The sequence below is a fragment of the Coregonus clupeaformis genome, unplaced genomic scaffold (assembly GCF_020615455.1).
Source record: "Coregonus clupeaformis isolate EN_2021a unplaced genomic scaffold, ASM2061545v1 scaf0002, whole genome shotgun sequence".
Taxonomy (NCBI): domain Eukaryota; kingdom Metazoa; phylum Chordata; class Actinopteri; order Salmoniformes; family Salmonidae; genus Coregonus; species Coregonus clupeaformis.
The window spans coordinates 1,547,353-1,573,990 of record NW_025533457.1 but is presented as its reverse complement, the minus strand read 5'-3'; the positions used below and the strand labels follow the sequence as shown (position 1 = coordinate 1,573,990).

Here is a 26,638-nt window from a genome sequence, read left to right as displayed (position 1 = left end):
CTCCTGGGCCAGACTACACTCAATCATATGACCTACTGAAGAGATAAGTCTTCAGTAAAGACTTAAAGGTTGAGACCGAGTTTGCGTCTCTCACATGGGTAGGCAGACTGTTCCATAAAAATGGAGATCTATAGGAGAAAGCCCTGCCTCCCGCTGTTTGCTTAGAAATTCTAGGGACAATTAGGAGGCCTGCGTCTTGTGACCGTAGCGTACGTATTGGTATGTACGGCAGGACCAACTCGGAAAGATAGGTAGGAGCAAGCCCATGTAACGCTTTATAGGTTAACAGTAAAACCTTGAAATCAGCCCTTGCCTTAACAGGAAGCCAGTGTAGGGAAGCTAGCACTGGAGTAATATGATCAAATTTCTTGGTTCTAGTCAGGATTCTAGCAGCCGTATTTAGCACTAACTGAAGTTTATTTAGTGCTTTATCCGGGTAGCCGGAAAATAGAGCATTGCAGTAGTCTAACCTAGAAGTAACAAATGCATGGATTAATTTTTCTGCATCATTTTTGGACAGAAAATTTCTGATTTTTGCAATGTTACGTAGATGGAAAAAAAGCTGTCCTTGAAACAGTCTTGATATGTTCGTCAAAAGAGAGATCAGGGTCAAGAGTAACGCCGAGGTCCTTCACAGTTTTATTTGAGACGACTTTACAACCATCAAGATGAATTGTCAGATTTAACAGAAGATCTCTTTGTTTCTTGGGACCTAGAACAAGCATCTCTGTTTTGTCCGAGTTTAAAAGTAAAAAGTTTTCAGCCATCCACTTCCTTATGTCTGAAACACAGGCTTCTAGCGAGGGCAATTTTGGGGCTTCACCATGTTTCATTGAAATGTACAGCTGTGTGTCATCCGCATAGCAGTGAAAGTTAACATTATGTTTTCGAATAACATCCCCAAGAGGTAAAATATATAGTGAAAACAATAGTGGTCCTAAAACGGAACCTTGAGGAACACCGAAATGTACAGTTGATTTGTCGGAGGACAGACCATTCACAGAGACAAACTGATATCTTTCCGACAGGTAAGATCTAAACCAGGCCAGAACTTGTCCGTGTAGACCAATTTGGGTTTCCAGTCTCTCCAAAAGAATGTGGTGATCGATGGTGTCAAAGGCAGCACTAAGGTCTAGTAGCACGAGGACAGATGCAGAGCCTCGGTCTGACGCCATTAAAAGGTCATTTACCACCTTCACAAGTGCAGTCTCAGTGCTATGATGGGGTCTAAAACCAGACTGAAGCATTTCGTATACATTGTTTGTCTTCAGAAAGGCAGTGAGTTGCTGCGCAACAGCTTTTTCTAAAATTTTTGAGAGGAATGGAAGATTCGATATAGGCCGATAGTTTTTTATATTTTCCGGGTCAAGGTTTGGCTTTTTCAAGAGAGGCTTTATCACTGCCACTTTTAGTGAGTTTGGTACACATCCGGTGGATAGAGAGCTGTTTATTATGTTCAACATAGGAGGGCCAAGCACAGGAAGCAGCTCCTTCAGCAGTTTAGTAGGAATAGGATCCAGTATGCAGCTTGAAGGTTTAGAGGCCATGATTATTTTCATCATTGTGTCAAGAGATATAGTACTAAAACACTTAAGTGTCTCTCCCGATCCCAGGCCCTCGCAGAGCTGTGCAGATCCAGGACAGCTAAGCCCTGGAGGAATACGCAGATTCAAAGAGGAGTCCGTAATTTGCTTTCTAATGGTCATGATCTTTTCCTCAAAGAAGTTCATGAATTTATTACTTCTGAAGTGAAAGCCATCCTCTCTTGGGGAATGCTGCTTTTTAGTTAGCTTTGCAACAGTATCAAAAAGAAATTTTGGATTATTCTTATTTTCCTCGATTAAGTTGGAAAAGTAGGATGATCGAGCAGCAGTGAGGGCTCTTCGGTACTGCACGGTACTGTCTTTCCAAGCTAGTCGGAAGACTTCCAGTTTGGTGTGGCGCCATTTCCGTTCCAATTTCCTGGAAGCTTGCTTCAAAGCTCGGGTATTTTCTGTATACCAGGGAGCTAGTTTCTTATGACAAATGTTTTTCGTTTTTAGGGGTGCAACTGCATCTAGGGTATTGCGCAAGGTTAAATTGAGTTCCTCAGTTAAGTGGTTAACTGATTTTTGTCCTCTGACATCCTTGGGTAGGCAGAAGGAGTCTGGAAGGGCATCAAGGAATTTTTGTGTTGTCTGAGAATTTATAGCACGACTTTTGATGCTCCTTGGTTGGGGTCTGAGCAGATTATTTGTTGCGATTGCAAACGTAATAAAATGGTGGTCCGATAGTCCAGGATTTTGTGGAAAAACATTAAGATCTACAACATTTATTCCATGGGACAAAACTAGGTCCAGAGTATGACTGTGGCAGTGAGTAGGTCCAGAGACATGTTGGACAAAACCCACTGAGTCGATGATGGCTCCGAAAGACTTTTGGAGTGGGTCTGTGGACTTCTCCATGTGAATATTAAAATCACCAAAAATTAGAATATGATCTGCTATGACTACAAGGTCTGATAGGAATTCAGGAAACCCAGAGAGGAACGCTGTATATGGCCCAGGAGGCCTGTAAACAGTAGCTATAAAAAGTGATTGAGTAGGCTGCATAGATTTCATGACTAGAAGCTCAAAAGATGAAAACGCCATTTTTTTTTTGTAAATTGAAATTTGCTATCGTAAATGTTAGCAACACCTCCGCCCTTGCGGGATGCACGGGAATATGGTCACTAGTGTAACCAGGAGGTGAGGCCTCATTTAACACAGCAAATTCATCAGGCTTAAGCCATGTTTCAGTCAGGCCAATCACATCAAGATTATGATCAGTGATTAGTTCATTGACTATGACTGCCTTTGAAGTGAGGGATCTAACATTAAGTAACCCTATTTTGAGATGTGAGGTATCACGATCTCTTTCAATAATGGCAGGAATGGAGGAGGTCTTTATCCTAATAAGATTGCTAGGGTGAACACCGCCATGTTTAGTTTTGCCCAACCTAGGTCGAGGCACAGACACAGTCTCAATGGGTATGGCTGAGCTGACTACACTGACTATGCTATTGGCAGACTCCACTAAGCTGGCAGGTTGGCTAACAGCCTGCTGCCTGGCCTGCACCCTATTTCACTGTGGGGCTAGAGGAGTTAGAGCCCTATCTATGTTGGTAGATAAGAGGAGAGCACCCCTCCAGCTAGGATGGAGTCCGTCACTCCTCAGCAGGTCAGGCTTGGTCCTGTTTGTGGGTGAGTCCCAGAAAGAGGGCCAATTATCCACAAATGTTATCTTTTGGGAGGGGCAGAAAACAGTTTTCAACCAGCGATTGAGTGCTGAGACTCTGCTGTAGAGCTCGTCACTTCCCCTAACTGGGAGGGGGCCAGAGACAATTACTCGATGCCGACACATCTTTCTAGCTAATTTACACACTGAAGCTATGTTGCACTTGGTGACCTCTGACTGTTTCATCCTAACATCGTTGGTGCCGACGTGGATAACAATATCTCTATACTCTCTACACTCGCCAGTTTTAGCTTTAGCCAGCACCATCTTTAGATTAGCCTTAACGTCGGTAGCCCTGCCCCCTGGTAAACAGTGTATGATCGCTGGGTGATTCGTTTTAAGTCTAATACTGCGGGTAATGGAGTCGCCAATGACTAGGGTTTTCAATTTGTCAGAGCTAATGGTGGGAGCCTTCGGCGTCTCAGACCCCGTAACGGGAGGAGTAGAGACAAGAGAAGACTCAGACTCAGACTCCGACTCGCTACATAATGGGGAAAACCGGTTGAAGGTTTCTGTCGGCTGAATGAGCGACACCGGTTGAGCATTCCAACAGTATTTCCCTCCAGAAGCCATGAGAAAGTTGTCCGGCTGCGGGGACTGTGCGGGGGGATTTATACTAACGTTACTGTCTGTACTTACTGGTGGCACAGACGCTGTTTCTTCCTTTCCTACACTGAAATTACCCTTGCCTAACGATTGCGTCTGAAGCTGGGCTTGTAGCACAGCTATTCTCGCCGTAAAGGCGATCGTTCTCCTGTATATTATGAGTACAGCGACTGCAATTAGAAGACATCATGTTAATGTTACTACTTAGCTTCGGCTGTTGAAGATGTTGACGAACCATGTCCAGATAAAGCGTCCGGAGTGAAAAAGCTGAATAAGGGAAAAAAGTTGCGATGGAAAATAAAGTAAAATTGGCAGCTAAAACGCACAGGAAAATGACTCTTCTGTCTCGGGATAAAACGTCCGGGGTGAAAAAGTTTAACGAAAAAAGATGAGTGAGGACAAAACTAAAAAGTTGGTAAATTTGTTGAACACAGAGATTGATTAAACGTTTATTAAAAGTAAAACGTGAATAGTTTGGCAGGTAGCCAAGTAGCAACAAACAGCACAGCAGCACGGAGACAATGCGGAAGCGAGACGGAAGTCACGTGTCAGGTAGCAATTAACTGAGTCTTGTGAACAATGAACACTTGCTGTCATATTTACAGACCTTATAGAACTCATAGACCTCATAGACCTCATATACCTCATAGACCTTATATACCTTATAGACCTCATATACCTCATAGACCTCATAGACCTTATAGACCTCATAGACCTCATAGACCTTATAGACCTCATAGACCTTATAGACCTCATAGACCTCATAGACCTTATAGACCTCATAGACCTCATAGACCTCATAGACCTCATATACCTTATAGACCTCATAGACCTCATAGACCTCATAGACCTTATAGACCTCATAGACCTCATAGACCTCATAGACCTTATAGACCTTACAGACCTCATAGACCTTATAGACCTTACAGACCTCATAGACCTCATAGACCTTATAGACCTTACAGACCTCATAGACCTCATAGACCTTATAGACCTCATAGACCTTATAGACCTCATAGACCTTACAGACCTTACAGACCGTAAGGTGGGGACTTGCTTCCATTCAGCCAGAAGAGCATTAGTGAGGTGCCAGATGGTGAAGCGTGATTCATCACTCTAGAGAATGCGTTTCCCCTGCTCCAGAGTCCAATGATGGTGAGCTTTACACCGCTCCAGCCGACACTTGGCATTGCGCATGGTGATCTTAGGCTTGTGTGCGGCTGCTCGGCCATGGAAACCCATTTCATGAAGCTCCCGACGAACAGTTATTGTGCTGACCTTGCTTCCAGAGGCAGTTTGAAACTCGGTAGTGAGTGTTGCAACCGAGGACAGACGATTTTTATGCGCTTCAGCACTCAGCGGTCCCGTTCTGTGAGCTTGTGTGGCCTACCACTTCACGGCTGAGCTGTTGTTGCTCCTAGACATTTCCACCTCACAATAACAGCACTAACAGCAGAAATGTGGTGTCCTTATATATATATATATATATATATATATATATATATATAAGGGGATTAGAAATGTTGCAAGTAATGTTATTTGATAGACTCAAATTCTATCTGCTAATTTCATAGCTGATCTATTCTTTAAAAAATATATATACAAAATGTAAAGTCCTACACACACTGTTACTCTCTGGAGCCTGGCTTGGCAGGCTCATATAAGAGCTACTCACAGACTCTGCTTTGTTAACTTCAGTGGCTCTTCAGCACCACCGTCTGGCAGAACGTAGAACTGCTGTTGTCAACCATTGTTTCTCCAATTATGATCTTAACACTGGGGTTTCCACATTTTTCTGCTCATGGCCCCAAATTGATGTCAAGAAATTCCGGTGACCCCAATTTGGAAAGTAACGTAGTCTAGTGGTTTTTCATATTGAATAACAGGGGATGTGAAATGTGGTATGTTATGACTAGAAGTCTGTGTTGATAGACCGCTTTTCTTTCAACAACCTGTCACTGAGTCGAGAATGGTGACATTGTCCGGTTAGTTGCCCCAGAGCTTGTGTGGCCTACCATTTCGCGGCTGAGCCGTTGTTGCTTCTAGACGTTTCCACTTCACAATAACAGCACTTACAGTTGACCGGGGGAAGCTCTAGCAGGGCAGAAATGTGACGAACTGACTTGTTGGAAAGGTGGCATCCTATGACGGTGCCACGTTGAAAATAACTGGGCACTTCAGTACGGGCCATTCTACTGCCAATGTTTGTCTATGGAGATTGCATGGCTGTGTGCTACATTTTATACACCTGTCCGCAACGGGTATGGCTGAAATTGCAGAATCCACTAATTTGAAGGGTTGTCCACATACTTTTGGCCATGTAGTGTAGGTTAGGAAAGAGTCCGTTTTCTGATCTGCTGTCTGCATGGTTTGACCCAACACGTAAAAAGAAAGGCATTTCACTGTACATGTGCACGTGACATTAAAACTTGAAACTTGAAATGTGCATAGGTCAGGAACTAGTCTATCACACTCCTGGACAGGACACTAGTCTATCCCACCCCTGGACAGGACACTAGTCTATCACACCCCTGGACAGGACACTAGTCTATCCCACCCCTGGACAGGACACTAGTCTATCCCACCCCTGGACAGGACACTAGTCTATCCCACCCCAGGATAGGACACTAGTCTATCACACCCCTGGACAGGACACTAGTCTATTACACCCCTGGACAGGACACTAGTCTATCCCACCCCTGGACAGGACACTAGTCTATCCCACCCCCTGGACAGGACACTAGTCTATCCCACCCCTGGACAGGACACTAGTCTATCCCACCCCTGGACAGGACACTAGTCTATCACACCCCTGGACAGGACACTAGTCTATCCCACCCCTAGACAGGACACTAGTCTATCCCACCCCTGGACAGGACACTAGTCTATCCCACCCCTGGACAGGACACTAGTCTATCCCACCCCTAGACAGGACACTAGTCTATCCCACCCCTGGACAAGACACTAGTTTATCACACTGCTGATGAAGAAGCAAATATTGGAGAATGTCAACAAGCAGGACAAAATAGTTGGTAATATAAACAAAAACAATATGTTGTTTACAATAAAAGTACAGTTTACCGAACATATCCAAATATTGAAAAAATCTGCAAAACACAGGATATTTTTTTATTAGCAACCATAATTATTATAAAAAGAATATAGTCTTAATCCACTCATTGAAAACTACATCTGTACTACTTATAAAAAATACCCTGTTTTACAAAAGTAAATCTATGCTTACTAAGTTGGGAGACATTTCAGCTCAAAACAGTCATCAGCTTTATACAAGTCCTTTCAGTTGTTTTGGGATTCTATAGTTCCATAGAATGTTCTAGATTGTTCGTGAAGAAGCCTTTTCAAACGGTCATTCTGAATTGCAGTTCAGTTGATCGGGAGCTGAATTCATCCATTCAAAAGGCATGTGGTTCCTCTCCGAGAGACAGCATTAGAATATCATTGACATGTAGTGCCTTATGTACAAAAACAATGTACAAATCTATATATATATAAAAAAAAAATCTAATGTTAGCCTCTACATTTTATTTTATCTGCTGTAAATAAATATTTAGTTGACTGACTTCATTATGTAGGAAATAGCTGAATCCACTGTAAAATAAAGACATGCTAGGTGTCCTTTGACTCTATCTATCTACCTACCAGAGAGACATGCACCTATGCTGGTGTTTGGAAATGCCTCACTAGGGGAGCGTCCAAAAATGGCACCCTATTCCCTATGTAGTGCACTACTTTAGACCAGGGCTCGAGCTCTATCTATGGAATATGCTGCCATTTTCAGTGGCTCTCAGCGACTTGTGATATAAATACCAGCACATGCCTTTAACAGACAACACCAACGTCTAGTCAGATGGATAGCTACCAAGCCTTCATTGGTTGTCAGTGATCAGACAGAGGCAGACTGTATATAATGTTTGTCAGGCTAGGAGGTGAAGGTGGTCCCATGATGTAGTAATCTTCCTCTCAGATCAAGCCAGGTCCTCATCTCAGATCAAGCCAGGTCTTCCTCTCAGATCAAGCCAGGTCTTCCTCTCAGATATTGGGTGCTGTTGAAGTAGATATTGGGTGCTGTTGAAGTTGGTGGATGCAGAAGTAGCAGCACCAAGCAGATTCAACTACAACACTTAAGATAAGATATTCACAGAATACAACAGGGTATAGCCTAAAATACAACAGGGTATAGCCTAAAATACAACAGGGTATAGCCTAAAATACAACAGGGTATAGCCTAAAATACAACAGGGTATAGCCTAAAATACAATAGCTTAAAACAGACTGTTCTTGTTCATGATGTTGACCATTCCTTTCCAAGACTGAAATATAGCTTACTTTGTTTTGCATATTGAATTATTCTTAGAAGTCTATCAATACGTATACTTTATGGATCAACAATCTCGAAATAAACATATGTATGTAATGTACTCAACACCACAATATCTGGCTTTGGAATAAAAAATATCTCTCTATAGCAGACAAGGCAATATGTATGTATGTATACATGATATTCATATACAGTAAGTAACAAGGTCATAGTAAGGACACTGTAACATATAGCCATGCCGAGGAGAGGAGAGGAGGGGGAGGAGGAGGAGGAGGAGGAGGAGGAGGAGGAGAGGAGGAGTAGGAGAGGAGGAGTAGGAGAGGAGGAGGAGGAGAGGAGGAGGAGGAGAGGAGGAGGAGGAGGGCAGGAGGAGGAGGAGGAGGAGGAGGAGGAGGAGGAGGAGGAGGAGGAGGAGGAGGAGGAGGAGGTGGGAGAGGAGAGGAGGTGGGAGGAGGAGGAGAGGAGGTGAAGGTGGGAGGAGGATGGGAGGAGGAGGAGTAGGAGGTGAAGGTGGGAGGAGGAGGGGATGAGGAGGAGGAGGAGGAGGTGGAGAGGAGGAGGTGGGCAGGAGGAGGAGGAGGAGGAGAGGAGGAGGAGGAGGAGGAGGAGGAGGAGGAGGAGGAGGAGGAGGAGGAGGAGGTGGAGGAGGAGGAGGAGGAGGAGGAGGTGGAGGAGGAGGTAGGAGGAGGAGGAGGAGGAGGAGGAGGAGAAGGGGATGAGGAGGAGGAGGAGGAGAGGAGGAGGAGGAGGTGGGAGGAGGAGGAGGTGGAGGAGGAGGTGGAGGGGGAGGTGAAGGTGGGAGGAGGAGGGGATGAGGAGGAGGAGGAGGAGGAGGAGGGAGGTGGAGGAGGAGGTGAAGGTGGGAGGAGGAGGAGGTGGAGGAGGTGGAGGAGGAGGTGAAGGTGGGAGGAGGAGGAGGAGGAGGAGGAGGAGGAGGAGAGGAGGAGGAGAGGAGGAGGAGATTCCTTGGTAATAGTATAAAACAATTCAGAACTGGGGTGGAAGGAGTTAGGATATAGCATGTGTCTGACCACTTCAGTTAGATGAAGAGTTTCTGCTCAACCCAGAAGAGGCAGTAGTCTACTGAGGTCCTGTGTTAAGGTGACAAGGTGCTAGATGAAACTGCATTAGCTCCTTTCTCAAGTCACTGTTTTATTGTGTTCAAACAGGTAAGAAACCCTGATGATGAGGTTGGTGATGAGGGTGATGATGATGATTACGATGATGAAGATGAGACTAGTGAGTTGTTTATTCTCCAGGGTGCCTCAGTATTCTCCAGGGTGCCTCAGTATTCTCCAGGGTGCCTCAGTATTCTCCAGGGTGCCTCAGTATTCTCCAGGGTGCTTCAGGCTTCCAATAGGAGGTCCAGCAGTCCTTTCCTGAAAAGGTTAATCAACCAACCATCTCATCGCTAATCGCTAATCTCTCTTCCAGTACAAAAGAGGAAAATCCTTGGGAGGTGGCTTGTTGCAGAAAGGTTGTTCTATATGTGCGTGTGTGTATGTGGGTGTGTGTGTGTGTGTGTGTATGTGTGTGTGTGTGTGTGTGGGTGAGAGGAGGCTTGGCCCCTGAGACCCTCCCGAACTTCTACAGATGCACCTTCGAGAGCATCCTGTCAGGCTGTATCACCGCCTGGTACGGCAATTGCAACGTCCGCAACCACAGGGCTCTCCAGAGGGTGGTGCGGTCAGCTCAATGCCTCACCGAGGGCACACTGCCTGCCCTCCAGGACATCTACAGGACCCGGTGTCACAGGAAGGCCAAGATCATCAAGGACCTCAGCCACCCGAGCCACGGCCTGTTCACCCCGTTACCATCTAGAAGGCGGAGACAGCACAGGTGCATCAAAGCTGTGGCCGAGAGACTGAAAAACTGCTCCAAGCCATCAGACTGTTAAATAGTAACCTTTAGTCTGCCCTTGGTCACTGTTCTAGCCAGCTACCGCCCGGGAACTCTACCCTGCACCTTAGAGGCTGCTGCCCTATGTACATAGAGTCATTGAACACTGGTCTCTTTAATCATGTTTACATACTGTTTTACCCACTTCATATGTATATACTGTATTCTAGTCCAGGCTCATCCTATATAACTACTGCTGTAAACACCTTTTCTATTAATATACTGTCTATTAATGGCACACATACACAATCCATGTCTCAATTGTTTCAAGGTTTAAAAAATCCTTCTTTAACCTGTCTCCTCCCCTTCATCTACACTGATTTGAAGTGGATTTAACAAGTGACATCAATAAGGGATCATAGCTTTCACCTGGATTCACCTGGTCAGTGTCTGTCATGGAAAGAGTAGGTGTCCTTAATGTTTTGTCCACTCAGTGTATATATTTATATTCCATACTCTATTTCTTAATTTCTTTCTATTTATTTTTATTTTTGTATTATGTGTGTATTGTTTTGTATTGTTAGATACTACTACACTGTTGGAGCTAGGAACACAAGCATTTCACTGCACCTGCGATAACATCTGCAAAATATGTGTACGCCACCAATTTGATTTTGATTTGAGAGAGACAGCGAGAGAGAGAGAGAGTGCATGCATGCGTGCATTTCTTATTGTCTAGGTGTGTGTGTGTGTTTCTAAGTGCCTGTGTGTGTGTGTGTGTGTGTGTGTGTGTGTGTGTGTGTGTGTGTGTGTGTGTGTGTGTGTGTGTGTGTGTGTGGTAATGATCCCTATCTGCAGGCGCAGGAGTCCACGGTCATGTTGGGGTAGACTTTGAGCACAACGTTCTTGTCCTCGTCGAAGAAGAGGATGGAGAGGGAAGACATCTTGTCTGGGACACAGCAGGGCTCGGGGATACCAGACACCACCCCCACCGCTCTCACAATGCTCTGGATGGTGGCGTGGTTACTAGGCCTCAGAGACTATAGGACAGAGGAGAAGGAGGATTCACCTTATGACAAGAAACATGACACTTCTATGAAATGTGAGGACATTTGACAGTAGGTCATAGTTTAAATGTTTTATCCATTATATAACCAGGAAATCCCCCCTTGAGTATCTCTTTTTGAAGGGAGACGTGATGTTGCGATGTTGTCTTTTTGCCACTCGCTCAGTGTCCCAACCAGGTGACTCTCTGGAGTACAGGAGGCTGGTGATGGGAGGCCTGAGGACACCTCATCACTGGGCAGCTATAGCATGTTCAGGCACACTGTCCAGTCCATTACAACCTATTTGGATTTCATGTAATGGACATACACAAAATAGTCCAAATTGGTGATGTGAAATTTAAAAAAATGATTTGTTTCAAAAACTTCTAAAAAATAAATATGGTGCGTGCATATGTATTCACCCCCTTTGCTATGAAGCCCCTAAATAAGATCTGGTGCAACCAATTACCTTCAGAAGTCACATAATTAGTTAAATAAAGTCCACCTGTGTGCAATCTAAGTGTCACATGATCTCAAAATATATACACCTGTTCTGAAAGGCCCCAGAGTCTGCAACACCGCTAAGCAAGGGGCACCACCAAGCAAGCGGCACCATGAAGACCAAGGAGCTCTCCAGACAGGTCAGGGACAAAGTTGTGGAGAAGTACAGATCAGGATTGGGTTATAAAAAAAGATCAGAAACTTTGAACATCCCACGGAGCACAATTAAAATCCATTATTAAAAAATGGAAAGAATATGGCACCACAATAAACCTGCCAAGAGAGGGCCGCCCACCAAAACTCACGGACCAGGCAAGGAGGGCATTAGTCAGAGAGGCAACAAAGAGACCAAAGATAACCCTGAAGGAGCTGCAAAGCTCCACAGCGGAGATTGGAGTATCTGTCTATAGGACCACTTTAAGCCGTACACTCCACAGAGCTGGGCTTTACGGAAGAGTGGCCACAAAAAAGCTATGTGGGAAACTCCCCAAACATATGGAAGAAGGTACTCTGGTCAGATGAGACTAAAAAGTATTCCAGAGATTTGAGACTGGGATGGAGGTTCACCTTCCAGCAGGACAATGACCCTAAGCATACTTCTAAAGCAACACTCAAGTGGTTTAAGGGGAAACATTTAAATGTCTTGGAATGGCCCAGATCCAATTGAATAGTTATGCATGCTCAAGTTTTCTGTTTTTCTTGTCTTATTTCTTGTTTGTTTCACAATAAAAAATATTTTGCATCTTCAAAGTGGTAGGTATGTTGTGTAAATCAAATGATACAAACCCCCCAAGGCAACATGTAAAGGGGGGTGAATACTTTCGCAAGCCACTGTATTCTAGCTAAAACATGGGTGGTTATATGAGTGGCAGGCTCTTCCCAAATCACCATGAGTAATGCCTAGTGTTCCCAGGAGCCCTGAGAAGATCCTTCCTCTGATCCTTTCAATCCTTCACATGCCTAGGGAGTAGGGGTCGTTTCTGGAACCGACCTGAGGCATGTGAAGCAGGAACTTCACAAGGAAAGGGGCATGGCTCTCAGGGGGTGGACCCTACACTGTAGCCCCAAGCCCTATATACAGCCAGGTAATGGCTTTAGAAGCTTCTGATAGGCTAATTGACATCATTTGAGTCAATTGGAGGTGTACCTGTGGATGTATTTCAAGGCCTACCTTCAAACTCAGTGCCTCTTTGCTTGACATCATGGGAAAATCAAAGGAAATCAGCCAAGACCTCAGAAAATATATTGTAGACCTCCACAAGTCTGGTTCATCCTTGGGAGCAATTTCCAAACGCCTGAAGGTACCACGTTCATCTGTACAAACAATAGTACGCAAGTATAAACACCATGGAACCACGCAGCCGTCATACCGCTCGGGAAGGCGACGCGTTCTGTCTCCTAGCGATGAACGTACTTTGGTGCGAAAAGTGCAAATCAATCCCAGAACAACAGCAAAGGACCTTGTGAAGATGCTGGAGGAAACAGGTACAAAAGTATCTATATCCACAGTAAAACGAGTCCTATATCGACATAACCTGAAAGGCCGCTCAGCAAGGAAGAAGCCACTGCTCCGAAACCGCCATAAAAAAGCCAGACTATGGTTTGCAACTGCACATGGGGACAAAGACCGTACTTTTTTGAGAAATGTCCTCTGGTCTGATGAAACAAAAATAGAACTGTTTGCCCATAATGACCATCGTTATGTTTGGAGGAAAAAGGGTGTCGCTTGCAAGCCGAAGAACACCATACCAACTGTGAAGCACGGAGGAGGTAGCATCATGCTGTGGGGGTACTTTGCTGCAGGAGGGACTGGTGCACTTCACAAAGTAGATGGCATCATGAGGAAGGAAAATTATGTGGATATATTGAAGCAACATCTCAAGACATCAGTCAGGAAGTTAAAGCTTGGTCGCAAATGAGTCTTCCAAATGGACAATGACCCCAAGCATACTTCTGAAGTTGTGCCAAAATGGCTTAAGGACAACAAAGTCAAGGTATTGGAGTGGCCATCACAAAGCCCTATCCTCAATCCTATATAAAATGTGTGGGCAGAACTAAAAAAGTGTGTGTGAGCAAGGAGGCCTACAAACCTGACTCAGTTACACCAGCTCTGTCAGGAGGAATGGGCCAAAATTCACCCAACTTATTATGGGAAGCTTGTGGAAGGCTACCCGAAATGTTTGACCCAAGTTAAACAATTTAAAGGCAATGCTACCAAATACTAATTGAGTGTATGTAAACTTCTGACCCACTGGGAACGTGATGAAAGAAATCAAAGCTGAAATAAATAATTCTCTCTACTATTATTCTGACATTTCACATTCTTAAAATAAAGTGGTGATCCTAACTGACCTAAGACAGGGAATTTTTACTAGGATTAAACATCAGGAATTGTGAAAAACTGAGTTTAAATATTTTTGGCTAAGGTGTATGTAAACTTCCGACTTCAACTATATATATATATATATATATATATATATATATATATGTATGTAGACACCCCCTCAAATTAGTGGATTCGGCTATTTCCGTTGCTGACAGGTGTATAAAATAGAGTACACAGCCATGCAATCTCCATAGACAAACATTGGCAGTAGAATGGCCTTACTGAAGAGCTCAGTGACTTTCAACGTGGTACCGAACGTGGTACCGTCATAGGATGCCACCTTTCCAACAAGTCAGTTCGTCAAATTTCTGCCCCGGTCAACTGTAAGTGCTGTTATTGTGAAGTGGAAATGTCTAGGAGCAACAACGGCGGGAGCTTCATGAAATGGGTTTCCATGGCCGAGTAGCCGCACACAAGCCTAAGATCACCATGCGCAATGCCAAGCGTCGGCTGGAGTGGTGTAAAGTGGTGTAAAGCTCGCCGCCATTGGACTCTGGAGCACTGGAAACGCGTTCTCTGGAGCGATAAATCAAACTTCACCATCTGGCAGTCCGACCGACGAATCTGGGTTTGGCGGATGCCAGGAGAACTCTACCTGCCCGAATGCATAGTGCCAACTGTAAAGTTTGGTGGAGGAGGAAAAATGGTCTGGGGCTGTTTTTCGTGGTTCGGGCTAGGCCCCTTAGTTCCAGTGAAGGGAAATCTTAACGCTGCATCATACAATGACATTCTAGACGATTCTGTGCTTCCAACTTTGTGGCAACAGTTTGGGGAAGGCCCTTTCCTGTTTCAGCATGAGAATGCCCCCCTGCACAAAGTGAGGTCCATACAGAAATGGTTTGTTGAGATCGGTGTGGAAGAACTTGACTGGCCTGCACAGAGCCCTGACCTCGACCCCATCAAACACCTTTGGGATGAATTGGAACGCGGACTGCGAGCCAGGCCTAATCGCCCAACATCAGTGACCGACCTCACTAATGCTCTTGTGGCTGAATGGAAGCAAGTCCCCCGCAGCAATGTTTCCAACATCTAGTGGAAAGCCTTGGTCCCATGTTTCATGAGCTGAAATAAAAGATCCCAGAAATGTGCCATACGAACAAAAAGCTTCTTTCTCTAAAATGTTGTGCACAAATGTGTTTACATCCCTGTTAGTGAACAGTACTACACAGAGCCATGACTACACGGAACTCTATTCCACATCGGGGGGCTAGTATGAAAAAAATTAAAACAATAAAATAAATAATAATGTATGCACTGGTAGAGCATGGCGCCAGGGTTGTGGGTTCGATTCCCACAGGGGGCCAGTATGAAAATGTATGCACTCACTAACTGTAAGTCGCTTTGGATAAGAGCGTCTGCTAAATGACTAAAATGTAAAATGTAAATGTAAGTAACTGATGCAAGCAGTAAAATTAGATTAAAAAATAAATAAATTATAAAAATACACCTTATGGAACAGCGGGGACTGTGAAGCAAGACAAACATAGGCACAGACTTATTGTGCTGACGTTGCTTCCAGAGGCAGTTTGGAACTCGGTAGTGAGTGTTGCAACCCAAGAACAAACTATTTTTTGTTTTAGCGCTCGGCGGTCCTGTTCTGTGAGCTTCGCGGCTCAGTTGTTGCTCCTAGACGTTTCCACTTCATAATAACAGCTACGACAGCGTTGCGTCGTACCTAAGAACAGCCCTTAGCCGTGGTATATTGGCCATATACCACACCCACTTGTGCCTTATTGCTTAAATATATACAGGGGAGAAAGATAGACGGTACAGTGCACCGGCAAAATAAATAGTGGGGGTCTGCCGTACCGGTAGAATATGAGCGGTAGAACAAAACAAAATGTCAAGAACACTGTAGGCCGTTACACCATTATTTATCATTACCGCATGTCAGGGCATGAAGAATGAGTGACTGGACCTGAAAACGGGTGGTACAGCTTACGCTCCAAACTGCTATGTGGTTCAACGAGAACACTGACATGTTGCCAAGGCGTTCGGGACAGCAGTGGAGGCTCATTCTCCCCAAATGTCATTACACTTTTTGGTGTTTTAAGCTGAGGCTCATTATTCGAGTGAGTCACTCACCACCTTCCGGAGACATTTGAAACCCCACCCTCTTTAAGGAATACCTGGGATAGGATAAAATAATCCTTCTACCCCCCCTTACCCCACCCCCCAAAATAAAAAAACATTAAAAAAAAACATATTGTAAAGTGGTTATCCCACTGGCTATCATAAGGTGAATGCACCAATTTGTAAGTCGCTCTGGATAAGAGCGTCTGCTAAATGACGTAAATGTAAATGAGTAGATTTGCTTCTCTGCCAGCTGTTGAAGCTTAACTTTGTCTGTGTTGGTCGAGCATCTGTCTGGTAACTTTTGAAAGATTCATATTCATCTAATATTTAATTATTTGCAAATGGCAACCGTTTTGTTGCAAACAAGACACTCTGGTTTGACATCGGAGAAGTATGGTAAGAATGATTATTTCTCTCTGTCCATTCTTCACCGAAACTTCTACTTCTAACTTTCTTTTTGAGACTTTTTCAGAGCAACATTTTCTCTTGATTGCAAGCTGTTTTTCCCGAACCAACGCACAAACAAATATATAAAAAAAACGAATTTAACAGAGACATTGGTGATTTTATCAGTGTAATCACAAGATATTAGGATATGTTATTGACATTGAACTGATTATATAGCCTACTAACCAGACGTGTTAAAGAGTGTTTAATTTGTAGCGTAGGCCTATGAATTGGGCCGCTATTATGTTCTGTTCTGCTGAATATTAGCTGAGAAAAAGTTGGCTCAAGGCCAAACGGTAGATTCAGTAGGTTGCTCTCACTTCAGGTCTGGCTAAAGAGTTATTGTAACTCTGTCAATGTTGTCTTTATTGATAACTTTGACACTTTTTGGAAAGAGAAAATATTCTACAAAGAAGACTGAATTCACCCAAACTATCTCGGGGCTTAAACACTGCAAGGCCATTTTAAGGCTGCTCTGAGAGACTGACTGGGATAGAACCGGCACTCTGCCCAGGTTATCCCAACCATCATCACACATCAAACTGTTTCTGATTTTAAATACTCTAGTCAAGTCAAGGAAAATCTACATGATCCCTGTCTTAATTTCAATAGGATTTAAACAGCCACCAAATAGATGCAGCCGCAGGCCCTTTGGCGCTTTGATAACCTACTTACTAATCCCATGAGATCTCCTGACTTAATGATCAAGTTTATAACGACCTGGTTAGGGTAAATATGGACACCCCTGCTGTTTTTAAGTCTCGCAAAGGGCTGGGTTTGTTACATTTAAATGTGCGAAGTATGATGTCAAAGATGGACTTTATCGATATCTGGATGCATGATGGGAACACAGACATTGTTGTTTTATCAAAGACTTGGTTAAATGATTCGACCATGGATAAGGACATTAACATTGGCTAATTACAACATGTTTAGACAGACAGAGAAAGGTGGAGGGGTGGTGGTGTACAGCACCAGTCAAAAGTTTTACAACACCTACTCATTCAAGGGTTTTTCTTTATTTGTACTATTTTTTACATTGTAGAATAATAGTGAAGACATCAAAACTATGAAATAACACATATGGAATCATGTAGTAACCAAAAAAGTATTAAACAAATCAAAATATATGTTATATTTGAGATTCTTCAAATAGCCACCCTTTGCCTTGATGACAGCTTTACACACACTTGGCATTCTGAATTTTGGGTAAGGATTAATTGTCATGGTTATTGTCATGGTTATTGTCATGGTGATTGTCATCGTGATTGTCATGGTGATTGTCATGGTGATTGTCATGGTTATTGTCATGGTTATTGTCATGGTGATTGTCATGGTGATTGTCATGGTCATAATTGACTTATTTTGTTGTTGTTCTGACATACTTTGTGAATACATCACAGTTTTGGTGACACCCTTGTCTAAAAAACAAAACGTTTTGTTGGCTGCTTTTCCATCACTCTGCGGTCCAACTCATCCCAAACCATCTCAATTGGGTTGAGGTCGGGGGATTGTGGAGGCCAGGTCATCTGATGCGGCACTCCATCACTCTCCTTCTTGGTCAAATAGCCCTTACACAGCCTGGAGGTGTGTTGGGTCATTGTCCTGTTGAAAAACAAATGATAGCCCCACTAAGCCCAAACCAGATGGGATGGCGAATCGCTGCAGAATGCTGTGGTAGCCATGCTGGTTAAGTGTGCCTTGAATTCTAAATAAATCACAGACAGTGTCACCAGCATAGCACCCCCACACCATAACACCTCCTCCTCCATGCTTTATGGTGGGAACTACACATGTGGAGATCATCCGTTCACCTACTCTGCGTCTCACAAAGACACGGCGGTTAGAACAAAAAATCTCAAATTTGGACTCATCAGACCAAAGGACAGATTTCCACCGGTCTAATGTCCATTGCTCGTGTTTCTTGGCCCAAGCAAGTCTCTTCTTCTTATTGGTGTCCTTTAGTAGTGGTTTCTTTGCAGCAATTTGACAATGTAGGCATGATTCACGCAGTCTCCTCTTAACAGTTGATGTTGAGATGTGTCTGTTACTTGAACTCTGAGAAGCATTTATTTGGGCTGCAATCTGAGGTGCAGTTAACTCTAATGAACTTATCCTCTGCAACAGAGGTAACTCTGGGTTTTCCTTTCCTGTGGCGGTCCTCATGAGAGCCAGTTTTATCATAGCGCTTGATGATTTTTGTGACTGCACTTGAAGAAACTTTCAAGTTTCTTGAAATTTTCCATATTGACTGACCTTCATGTCTTAAAGTAATGATGGACTGTCATTTCTCTTTGCTTATTTGAGCTGTTCTTGCCATAATATGGACTTGGTCTTTTACCAAATAGGGCTATCTTCTTTATACCAACCCTACCTTGTCACAACAACACAACTGATTGGCTCAAACGCATTAAGAAGGAAAGAAATTCCACAAATTAACTTTTAACAAGGCACACCTGTTAATTGAAATGCATTCCAGTTGACTACCTCATGAAGCTGGTTGAGAGAATGCCAATAGTGTGCAAAGCTGTCATCAAGAATCTCAAATATATAAAATATTTTTTGATTTGTTTAACACTTTTTTGGTTACTACATGATTCCATATGTGTTATTTCATAGTTTTGATGTCCTCACTATTATTCTACAATGTAGAAAATAGTAAAAATAAAGAAAAACCATTGAATGAGTAGGTGTGTCAAAAGTATTCAGACCCCTTGACTTTCTCCACATGTTGTTGTTACAGCATTATTCTAAAATGGATTAAATCGTTTTTCCCCCTCATCAATCTACACACAATACCCCATAATGACAAAGCAAAAACAGTTTTTTTAGAATTTTTGGCTAATTTATTTAAAAAATCACATTTACGTAGGTATTCAGACCCTTTACTCAGTACTTTGTTGAAGCACCTTTGGTAACGATTACAAGCTTGGCACATCTGTATTTGGGGAGTTTCTCCCATTCTTCTCTGCAGATCCTCTCAAGCTCTGTCAGGTTGGATGGGGAGCGTTGCTGCACAGCTATTTTCAGGTCTCTCCAGAGATGTTCGATTGGGTTCAAGTCCGGGCTCTGGCTGGGTCACTCAAGGACATTCAGAGACTTGTCCCAAAGCCACTCCTGCGTTGTCTTGGCTGTGTGCTTAGGGTCGTTGTCCTGTTGGAAGGTGAACCTTCGCCCCAGTCTGAGGTCCTGAGCAGGTTTTCATCAAGGATCTCTCTGTACTTTGCTCTGTTGATCTTTCCCTCGATCCTGACTAGTCTCCCTGCCTCTGAAAAACATCCCCACAGCATGATGCTGCCACCACCATGCTTCACCGTAGGGATGGTGCCAGGTTTCCTCCCGACGTGACCCTTGGCATTCAGGCCAAAGTGTTTAATCTTGGTTTCATCAGACAAGAGAATCTTGTTTCTCATGGTCTGAGAGTCCTTTAGGTGCCTTTTGGCAAACTCCAAGTGGGCTGTCATGTGCCTTTTACTGAGGAGTGGCTTCCGTCTGGCCACTCTACCATAAAGGCTTGAATGGTGGAGTGCTTCAGAGATGGTTGTCCTTCTGGAAGATTCTCCCATCTCCACAGAGGAACTCTAGAGCTCTGTCAGAGTGACCATCGGGTTCTTGGTCACCTCCCTGACCAAGGCCCTTCTCCCAATGATTGCTCAGTTTGGCCGGGCGGCCAGCTCTAGGAAGAGTCTTGGTGGTTCCAAACTTCTTCCATTTAAGAATGATGGAGGCCCCGGTGTTCTTGGGGACCTTCAATGCTGCAGACATGTTTTGGTACCCTTCCCCAGTTCTGTGCCTCGACACAATCCTCTCTGAGCTCTACGGACAATTTCTTCGACCTCATGGCTTGGTTTTTGCTCTGACATTTACATTTTAGTCATTTAGCAGACGCTCTTATCCAGAGCGACTTACAGTTAGTGAGTGGATACATTTTCATACTGGCCCCCCGTGGGAAACGAACCCACAACCCTGGCGTTGCAAGCGCCATGCTCTACCAACTGAGCTACAGGGGACTAACATGCACTGTCAATTGCGGGACCTTATATAGACAGGTGTGTGCCTTTCCAAATCATGGCCAATCAATTGAATTTACCACAGGTGGACTCTAATGAAGTTGTAGAAACATCTCAAGGATGATCAATGGAAACAGGATGCACCTAAGCTCAATTTCGAGTCTCATAGCATAGGGTCTGAATACTTATTTAAATAAGATATTTCCGATTTTTAATACATTTGCAAACATTTCTAAAAACCTGTTTTCTCTTTGTCATTATGGGGTATTGTGTGTAGATTGCTGAGGATGTTGTATTTATTTAATCCATTTTAGAATAAGGCTTTAACGTAATAAAATGTGGAAAAGGTCAAGGGGTCTGAATACTTTCTGAAGGCACTGTATATACACATTTATTTCCAAATCGTACTGGATTCCAGGTGTATCGGCCAATCAACCAATCAGATGTCCACAGAGTAACCCATCTTTCTACCGAGATTGCCCTAAAAATAAATACTTTACCTGAGAGTATAATCATATTTCCCATTTACTGATGGTGGTTTTTCAGATGTCCTAACAGTACCGTTTATAGGTTCATCTGTACATAACATAAATAACATGTAGGGTTTCCTTCAGTGTATATCAGTTCATAAAACCCGATGCCATGAAGTCATGAAGACATACATACCTTAGGCATGGGGAACTGGCATGACCCTGAACAGTAGTAGGCATCAAAAGCCTTGGGAGATATAATCCACTCGTTCCAGCCAATGTCTGCAAAGTCCACCTTCAGGTAGCGGCGAGCGCAGTTCCGTGGTTCGTTCCACTGCTTCCTACGAGACTTCTTTATCGTCTGCTCGTCAAACCGCAGCATCTTACCGCCGTGCCTCTGGCTCTTGCTGCGCGTCTTTTTCCTCGGCCGACGGACTGGCTTGTTCTCCGGCGGTTCGTAGGAGCTGGTCTTGTCCCAGACCGCCGTCTCGTACGGGTACTCCGGTCCCGGTAACTCATTGTTCTGGAGCGGGAGGAGGACGCTAGGCGAGCGCCGGCGTCTGTGCGGAGGCGCCTGTTGTTGCGCGCCGGTGTTGTTCTGAGCGTGCAGCCCCAGTCTATGGAAGCCGGAGGCGAACGCCCTTTCTTCCGTGGTCGTCGTGGTTTGATGCCTCTGTAGTGTCGACACCACACTCTGGGGTTTGGAGATGTCCGAGTCGTTGGCGTAGACCAGGATGTATGGAGAGCGGTCTGAGAGGAGCTTCTTCCAGGGCCTGGGTCCAGGCTGTGATGCCACGTCTATCCCGATCAGAAGCTCATCATGATGCTTGGCTTGGTTCGCCACCCGGGTGACGTCCTTCCACTGCCAAGAGATGAAGTCCCTGTACAGTGTAGACACGTTGATCACAAAGTGGCCCAAAGTCCTGGTGTGGTTATCCACTGAGGCGAAGCTCCAGACACCCATCTGGATGTGGCTGTGTCTCCTGGGGCCGTGGCGGGATGGGGAGGGGGCTCCACAGCTCCTGGGCCTGGGCCCGGTGGTGCTGCTGCTGCAGCCAGGGTGTTGGATGCTGTTCGGGAGGTCTCCTATGTAGTAGTGGAGCATTGCCGACAGGACGGCCTCTGACTTGGTGAGAGACGTCAGGTTGAAGATCTGGAGCCGCTGGTTGTTGATGGTGCCTGGAGGAGGAACAGCAAGGGGCAGTCAGAATAGAGAGTATAGTCCAGACAGGTCCACATATCCATAGAATTACATGAATTCTAGCATCTCTATGAATTCTAGCATCTCTATGAATTCTAGCATCTCTATGAATTCTAGCATCTCTATGAATTATAGCATCTCTATGAATTCTAGCATCTCTATGAATTATAGCATTTCTATGAATTATAGCATCTCTATGAATTATAGCATCTCTATGAATTATAGCATCTCTATGAATTATAGCATCTCTATGAATTATAGCATCTCTATCTTTCAATTTAGTTTCAGACCTGGAGCAGAATATCATTCAATTAGAGATCAGGCTATATAGGCCGGGTCCACAAACCCTATCATTCAATTAGAGATCAGGCTACTGGCCCATTTCCCCCCTCCCAGGATTACATTTCATATAGGATAGAGGTTTACACAAGAAATAACTCATGTTGGCCATCTAGATGTCACGTGATACAGTCTACTCAATGGGGAGAGTGTGAATGGCAACAACACCTGGACACAGCGTCCTTCGCTCCTCTTTGCCAAGCACTGCAGTCCCGCAACAGTGTGACATGTAACTACTATTCTGTAGCCAGTGTCAGAGGGTGACACTCACAGCAAGCCCACGCATGTAACGCGGCATCATCAGGTACCATCATCTGAAATAAACAGTCATCAGTTTTATTAACTGAAACTGTTAAATTATTTTGTGTTTGAAACTAACAGTGAAATCTGACTCCGACCCATCCTCTCTGGCTTCATAACCCAACTCTCGCAGTAGTTCTGATGCTAAGTGAGATCCAACTCTGTAGACCCGTAGAGCAAGAAGCAGCCAGGAGCCAATAGAAAGAGAAGCAGCCAGGAGCCAATTGAAAGTGGGGGCTGGTCTTCCCTGGGTACAGGTCACTGTCGGACCGTTATTGGCACTGACCGCAGTGAACCCAGCCTATCCGTCCTGCATTATCAAGTCATGTCAGTAGGAGGCAGTAGTATCTCATGTATGGGTGCTGAAACCGGACTGGGGTTCTACCATAGAGAACGATAGCGGCCTCTAGTGGCCAAAAGCCTGTATTAGCATGGGCAGCACCATTGAGGACTTTCACCATTTTGATGTAGTCACCTGGGTGGGACTTCCTATTGGTTAAGGAAGGATCACATGATTCCATCCAGGTCATCAGGAGGGATCAGCCAATTCATTATACTGGTGAGCAAACATTCCGTAACTGCAGGTGGCAGTAAATCTTAGCTTTATACTTGTTCAAACAGCACCCTCCAGGTGGCAGTAAATCTTAGCTTTATACTTGTTCAAACAGCTCCCTCCAGGTGGCAGTAAATCTTAGCTTTATACCTGTTCAAACAGCACCCTCCAGGTGGCAGTAAATCTTAGCTTTATACCTGTTCAAACAGCACCCTCCAGGTGGCAGTAAATCTTAGCTTTATACCTGTTCAAACAGCACCCACCAGGTGGCAGTATTCACCCTTTCAGTTTGTTTGCCAACTCATATGGACTACCTCAAAGGCGCTACCCATGATCTCACAGACGTCATAGTGGGACAGATACAGTGATGCGTCCTCCATATAATAACATGCCATTTAGCAGACGCTTTTATCCAAAGCGACTTACAGTCACGTGTGCATGCATTTTTACGTATGGGTGGTCCCGGGGATCGAACCCACTACCCTGGTGTTACAAGCACCATGCTCTACCAATTGAGCTACAGAGGACCACCGCATGGCTGCAGGCGCAAATATAATCCCACTGCTGTGGAAAGAGATGGTAGGACTCTATCATATCAGTGGTTATATACAGTGAGTGTACAAAACATTAGGGACACCTGCTCTTTGCATTACATAGATTGACCAGGTGAATCCAGGTGAAAGATATGATCCCTTAATGATGTCACTAAATCCACTTCAATCAGTGTAGATGAAGGGGAGGAGACAGGTTAAAGAAGGCTTTTTAAGTCTTGAGACAATTGAGACATGGATTGTGTATGTGTGCCAATCAGAGGGTGAATGGCAAGAGCAAATATTTAAGTGCCTTTGAACAGGGTAAGGTAGTAGGTGCCAGGCGCACAGGTTTGAGTGTGTCAAGAACTGCAACGCTGCTGGGTTTTTCACGCTCAACAGTTTCCCATGTGTATCAAGAATGGTCAACCACCCAAAGGACATCCAGCCAACTTGACACAACTGTGGGAAGCATTTGAGTCAACATGGGCCAGCCTCCCTGTGAAATGCTTTCAACACCTTGTAGCGTCCATGCCCCGGCGAATTGAGGATGTTCTGGGAGCAAAAGGGAGTGCAATGCAATATTAGGAGGGTGTTCCTAATGTTTTGTACACTCAGTGTAGCTACAGTGATAACTACATAACGGCCTCTTGAAAGTAATTTTTTTTTATATTTAAGAGTTAAATAGGCCACACCAGCCGAGTTTAGTCCAGCCATTCGAATACATAATCTTCATAAATTTAGAGAATATGCAGATTTAACACACAAATACGGAATTTATACCAGTCACATTGTCATGTGCACATGTGTAACAGGCTTGAAATACTGTTCGTCCGAATAATGTCCATACTAAGCAACAGGTGAAGCAGCCGTTCCGTTTGGTTTAACAGACTCCACGTTTTATTGGATGGGGTTTTGGATCAACAGGTGCTTCAACCTAGTCCAAACTATACACCACAGAACAATTGAATGACTAGCAATAAAATCATGAAACTACACCCTCTAGAAACCCTATAACCCATGCTATGGTAGTATGATGGTTGCTTCATGGTACCTTAAAACACGCAGCGGCCGTTTGGATAAATCAGCTACATACCCCAGTGCGCTTTAAAGCTGCGGACAGTATTCCCGTCCTTGAAAGGAAATCCTGCACCGTTGTATTGCTCGTAAAGCATCTGCATGTGTTCCGTCATAATATCACGTAAAAGCAGGTCGTGCTCATTCTTATCTGAGCGGTCTTTGTCCCCCCGGGTCGCACTGGAGTGCCCAGATTCACATTTTATTCTTAAATCTGTGAAATGATCTTTCAACATGGCGCAATAGCCACCATATAGATAGCTCCACCCGAGCATCAGCAGCAGCAGTAACTGCGGACAGATCGCCATGGTCCCGGTGAGAGTAGGCTAGTGGTGGACACTTTCAAAACGAACTTGCTGGTGAAAAGCTGTCGCTCCGAGCGCGTTTCCCCAGGTCGTCTTATCTGTGAAAATGGATGGCATCACCTGGAGAGGTGACCTTGGTTGAAAAATTATATAATCTCCTGAGAATCTCGACACTCACTGAAAGAAAGAAAGAAAGAAAGAAAGAAAGAAAGAAAGAAAGAAAGAAAGAAAGAAAGAAAGAAAGAAAGAAAGAAAGAAAGAAAGAAAGAAAGAAAGAAAGGAAGGAAGGAAGAAGGGGAAGAAATTAAGAAATAAATCAATATATTACAATAGAAAGAAAGAAAGATGAGGTGGTAGCCGAGAGAAGAATAGTGCGCTCTGTTCCTGGATAGTGCGATGCGCTCTCTGCTTGTCGTGCGCCACTCGTTTAAAAGTTACAAGTTGATATCCTGTCAAAGTTGTTCTGCTCTCTCTCTCTCTCTCGGTTGGGTGAATAAGGTCTCCCAGTGCGATGTCATAGCTAATAGCGGCGAATAAGGGCTCCCACCTCCCAGTTCAGTTGGTTATGTTCAGATCTGAGCAGATCTCTATGGATCGACAGCCAATCGTCCCCGTTCTCAGCTTTCATTGAAGGTGAAGCATGTTGTGCTTGGTGATATATAGGGGTAGTGGGACCAGCGGGCTATTCCTCCCTCTGAGAGAGAGAGAGAGAGAGAGAGAGAGAGAGAGAGAGAGAGAGAGAGAGAGAGAGAGAGAGAGAGAGAGAGAGAGAGAGAGAGAGAGAGAGAGAGAGAGAACTATTCCTCCCTCTCAGATACGGAAAGAGAGAGAACTTTGTAATCTCGTTTCTATAATTTAGTAAGTGAATATAATGCTAAAACAATAGTCTATTTAGGGTATTTAAATACTTAACCAAAAACATTGACTTAACATAATAATGATTCAATTAGGCTACAACCAATGATGTATACAGTATAAACACTGGATTGCTGATGCTATGTATTGGCCATTTTGAAGCCGCTGGTCGGCCACATTGGCACTCCGAGTAGGAGCGGTCCTCCATAGGAATGAATGGAATTCTACAGTATTTCAATTAAACGTTTTAAGGACAAACGTGTATTTCAGTATTTTTTTGTTGTAGTTGTAGGGGACAATAACATTAGAACTTTCAAAAAATGATAAGGAAAATGTTTTTATATTTGTTTTAAATGTTTAGCTCACAAAATATAATTACAAAATATGCATTAAGGTTTCTGTAATAGAATAAATGTGGCAAAAACAAATGTAGACATTAATAAATACATTTCTAAAACTTCCAAAATACTTTTTAGACCGGTGGGGGAGTTCTTATCCAGAGC

At 44.1% G+C, this 26,638-nt stretch overlaps 1 protein-coding gene across 1 annotated transcript; it reads right to left on the bottom strand.

The window, feature by feature from the left end:
* Positions 1 to 10,887: 10,887 nt before the first annotated feature.
* LOC121587208 (bone morphogenetic protein 3-like) lies at positions 10,888 to 25,283 on the bottom strand. Its single transcript, XM_045212252.1, has 4 exons — positions 25,243 to 25,283; positions 24,995 to 25,155; positions 21,172 to 22,154; positions 10,888 to 11,079 (listed from the first exon to the last, which is right to left on the bottom strand). Exons 1-4 carry the CDS (start codon positions 25,281 to 25,283, stop codon positions 10,888 to 10,890), a joined length of 1,377 nt encoding a protein of 458 aa, XP_045068187.1.
* Between the last annotated feature and the right edge of the window lie 1,355 nt (positions 25,284 to 26,638).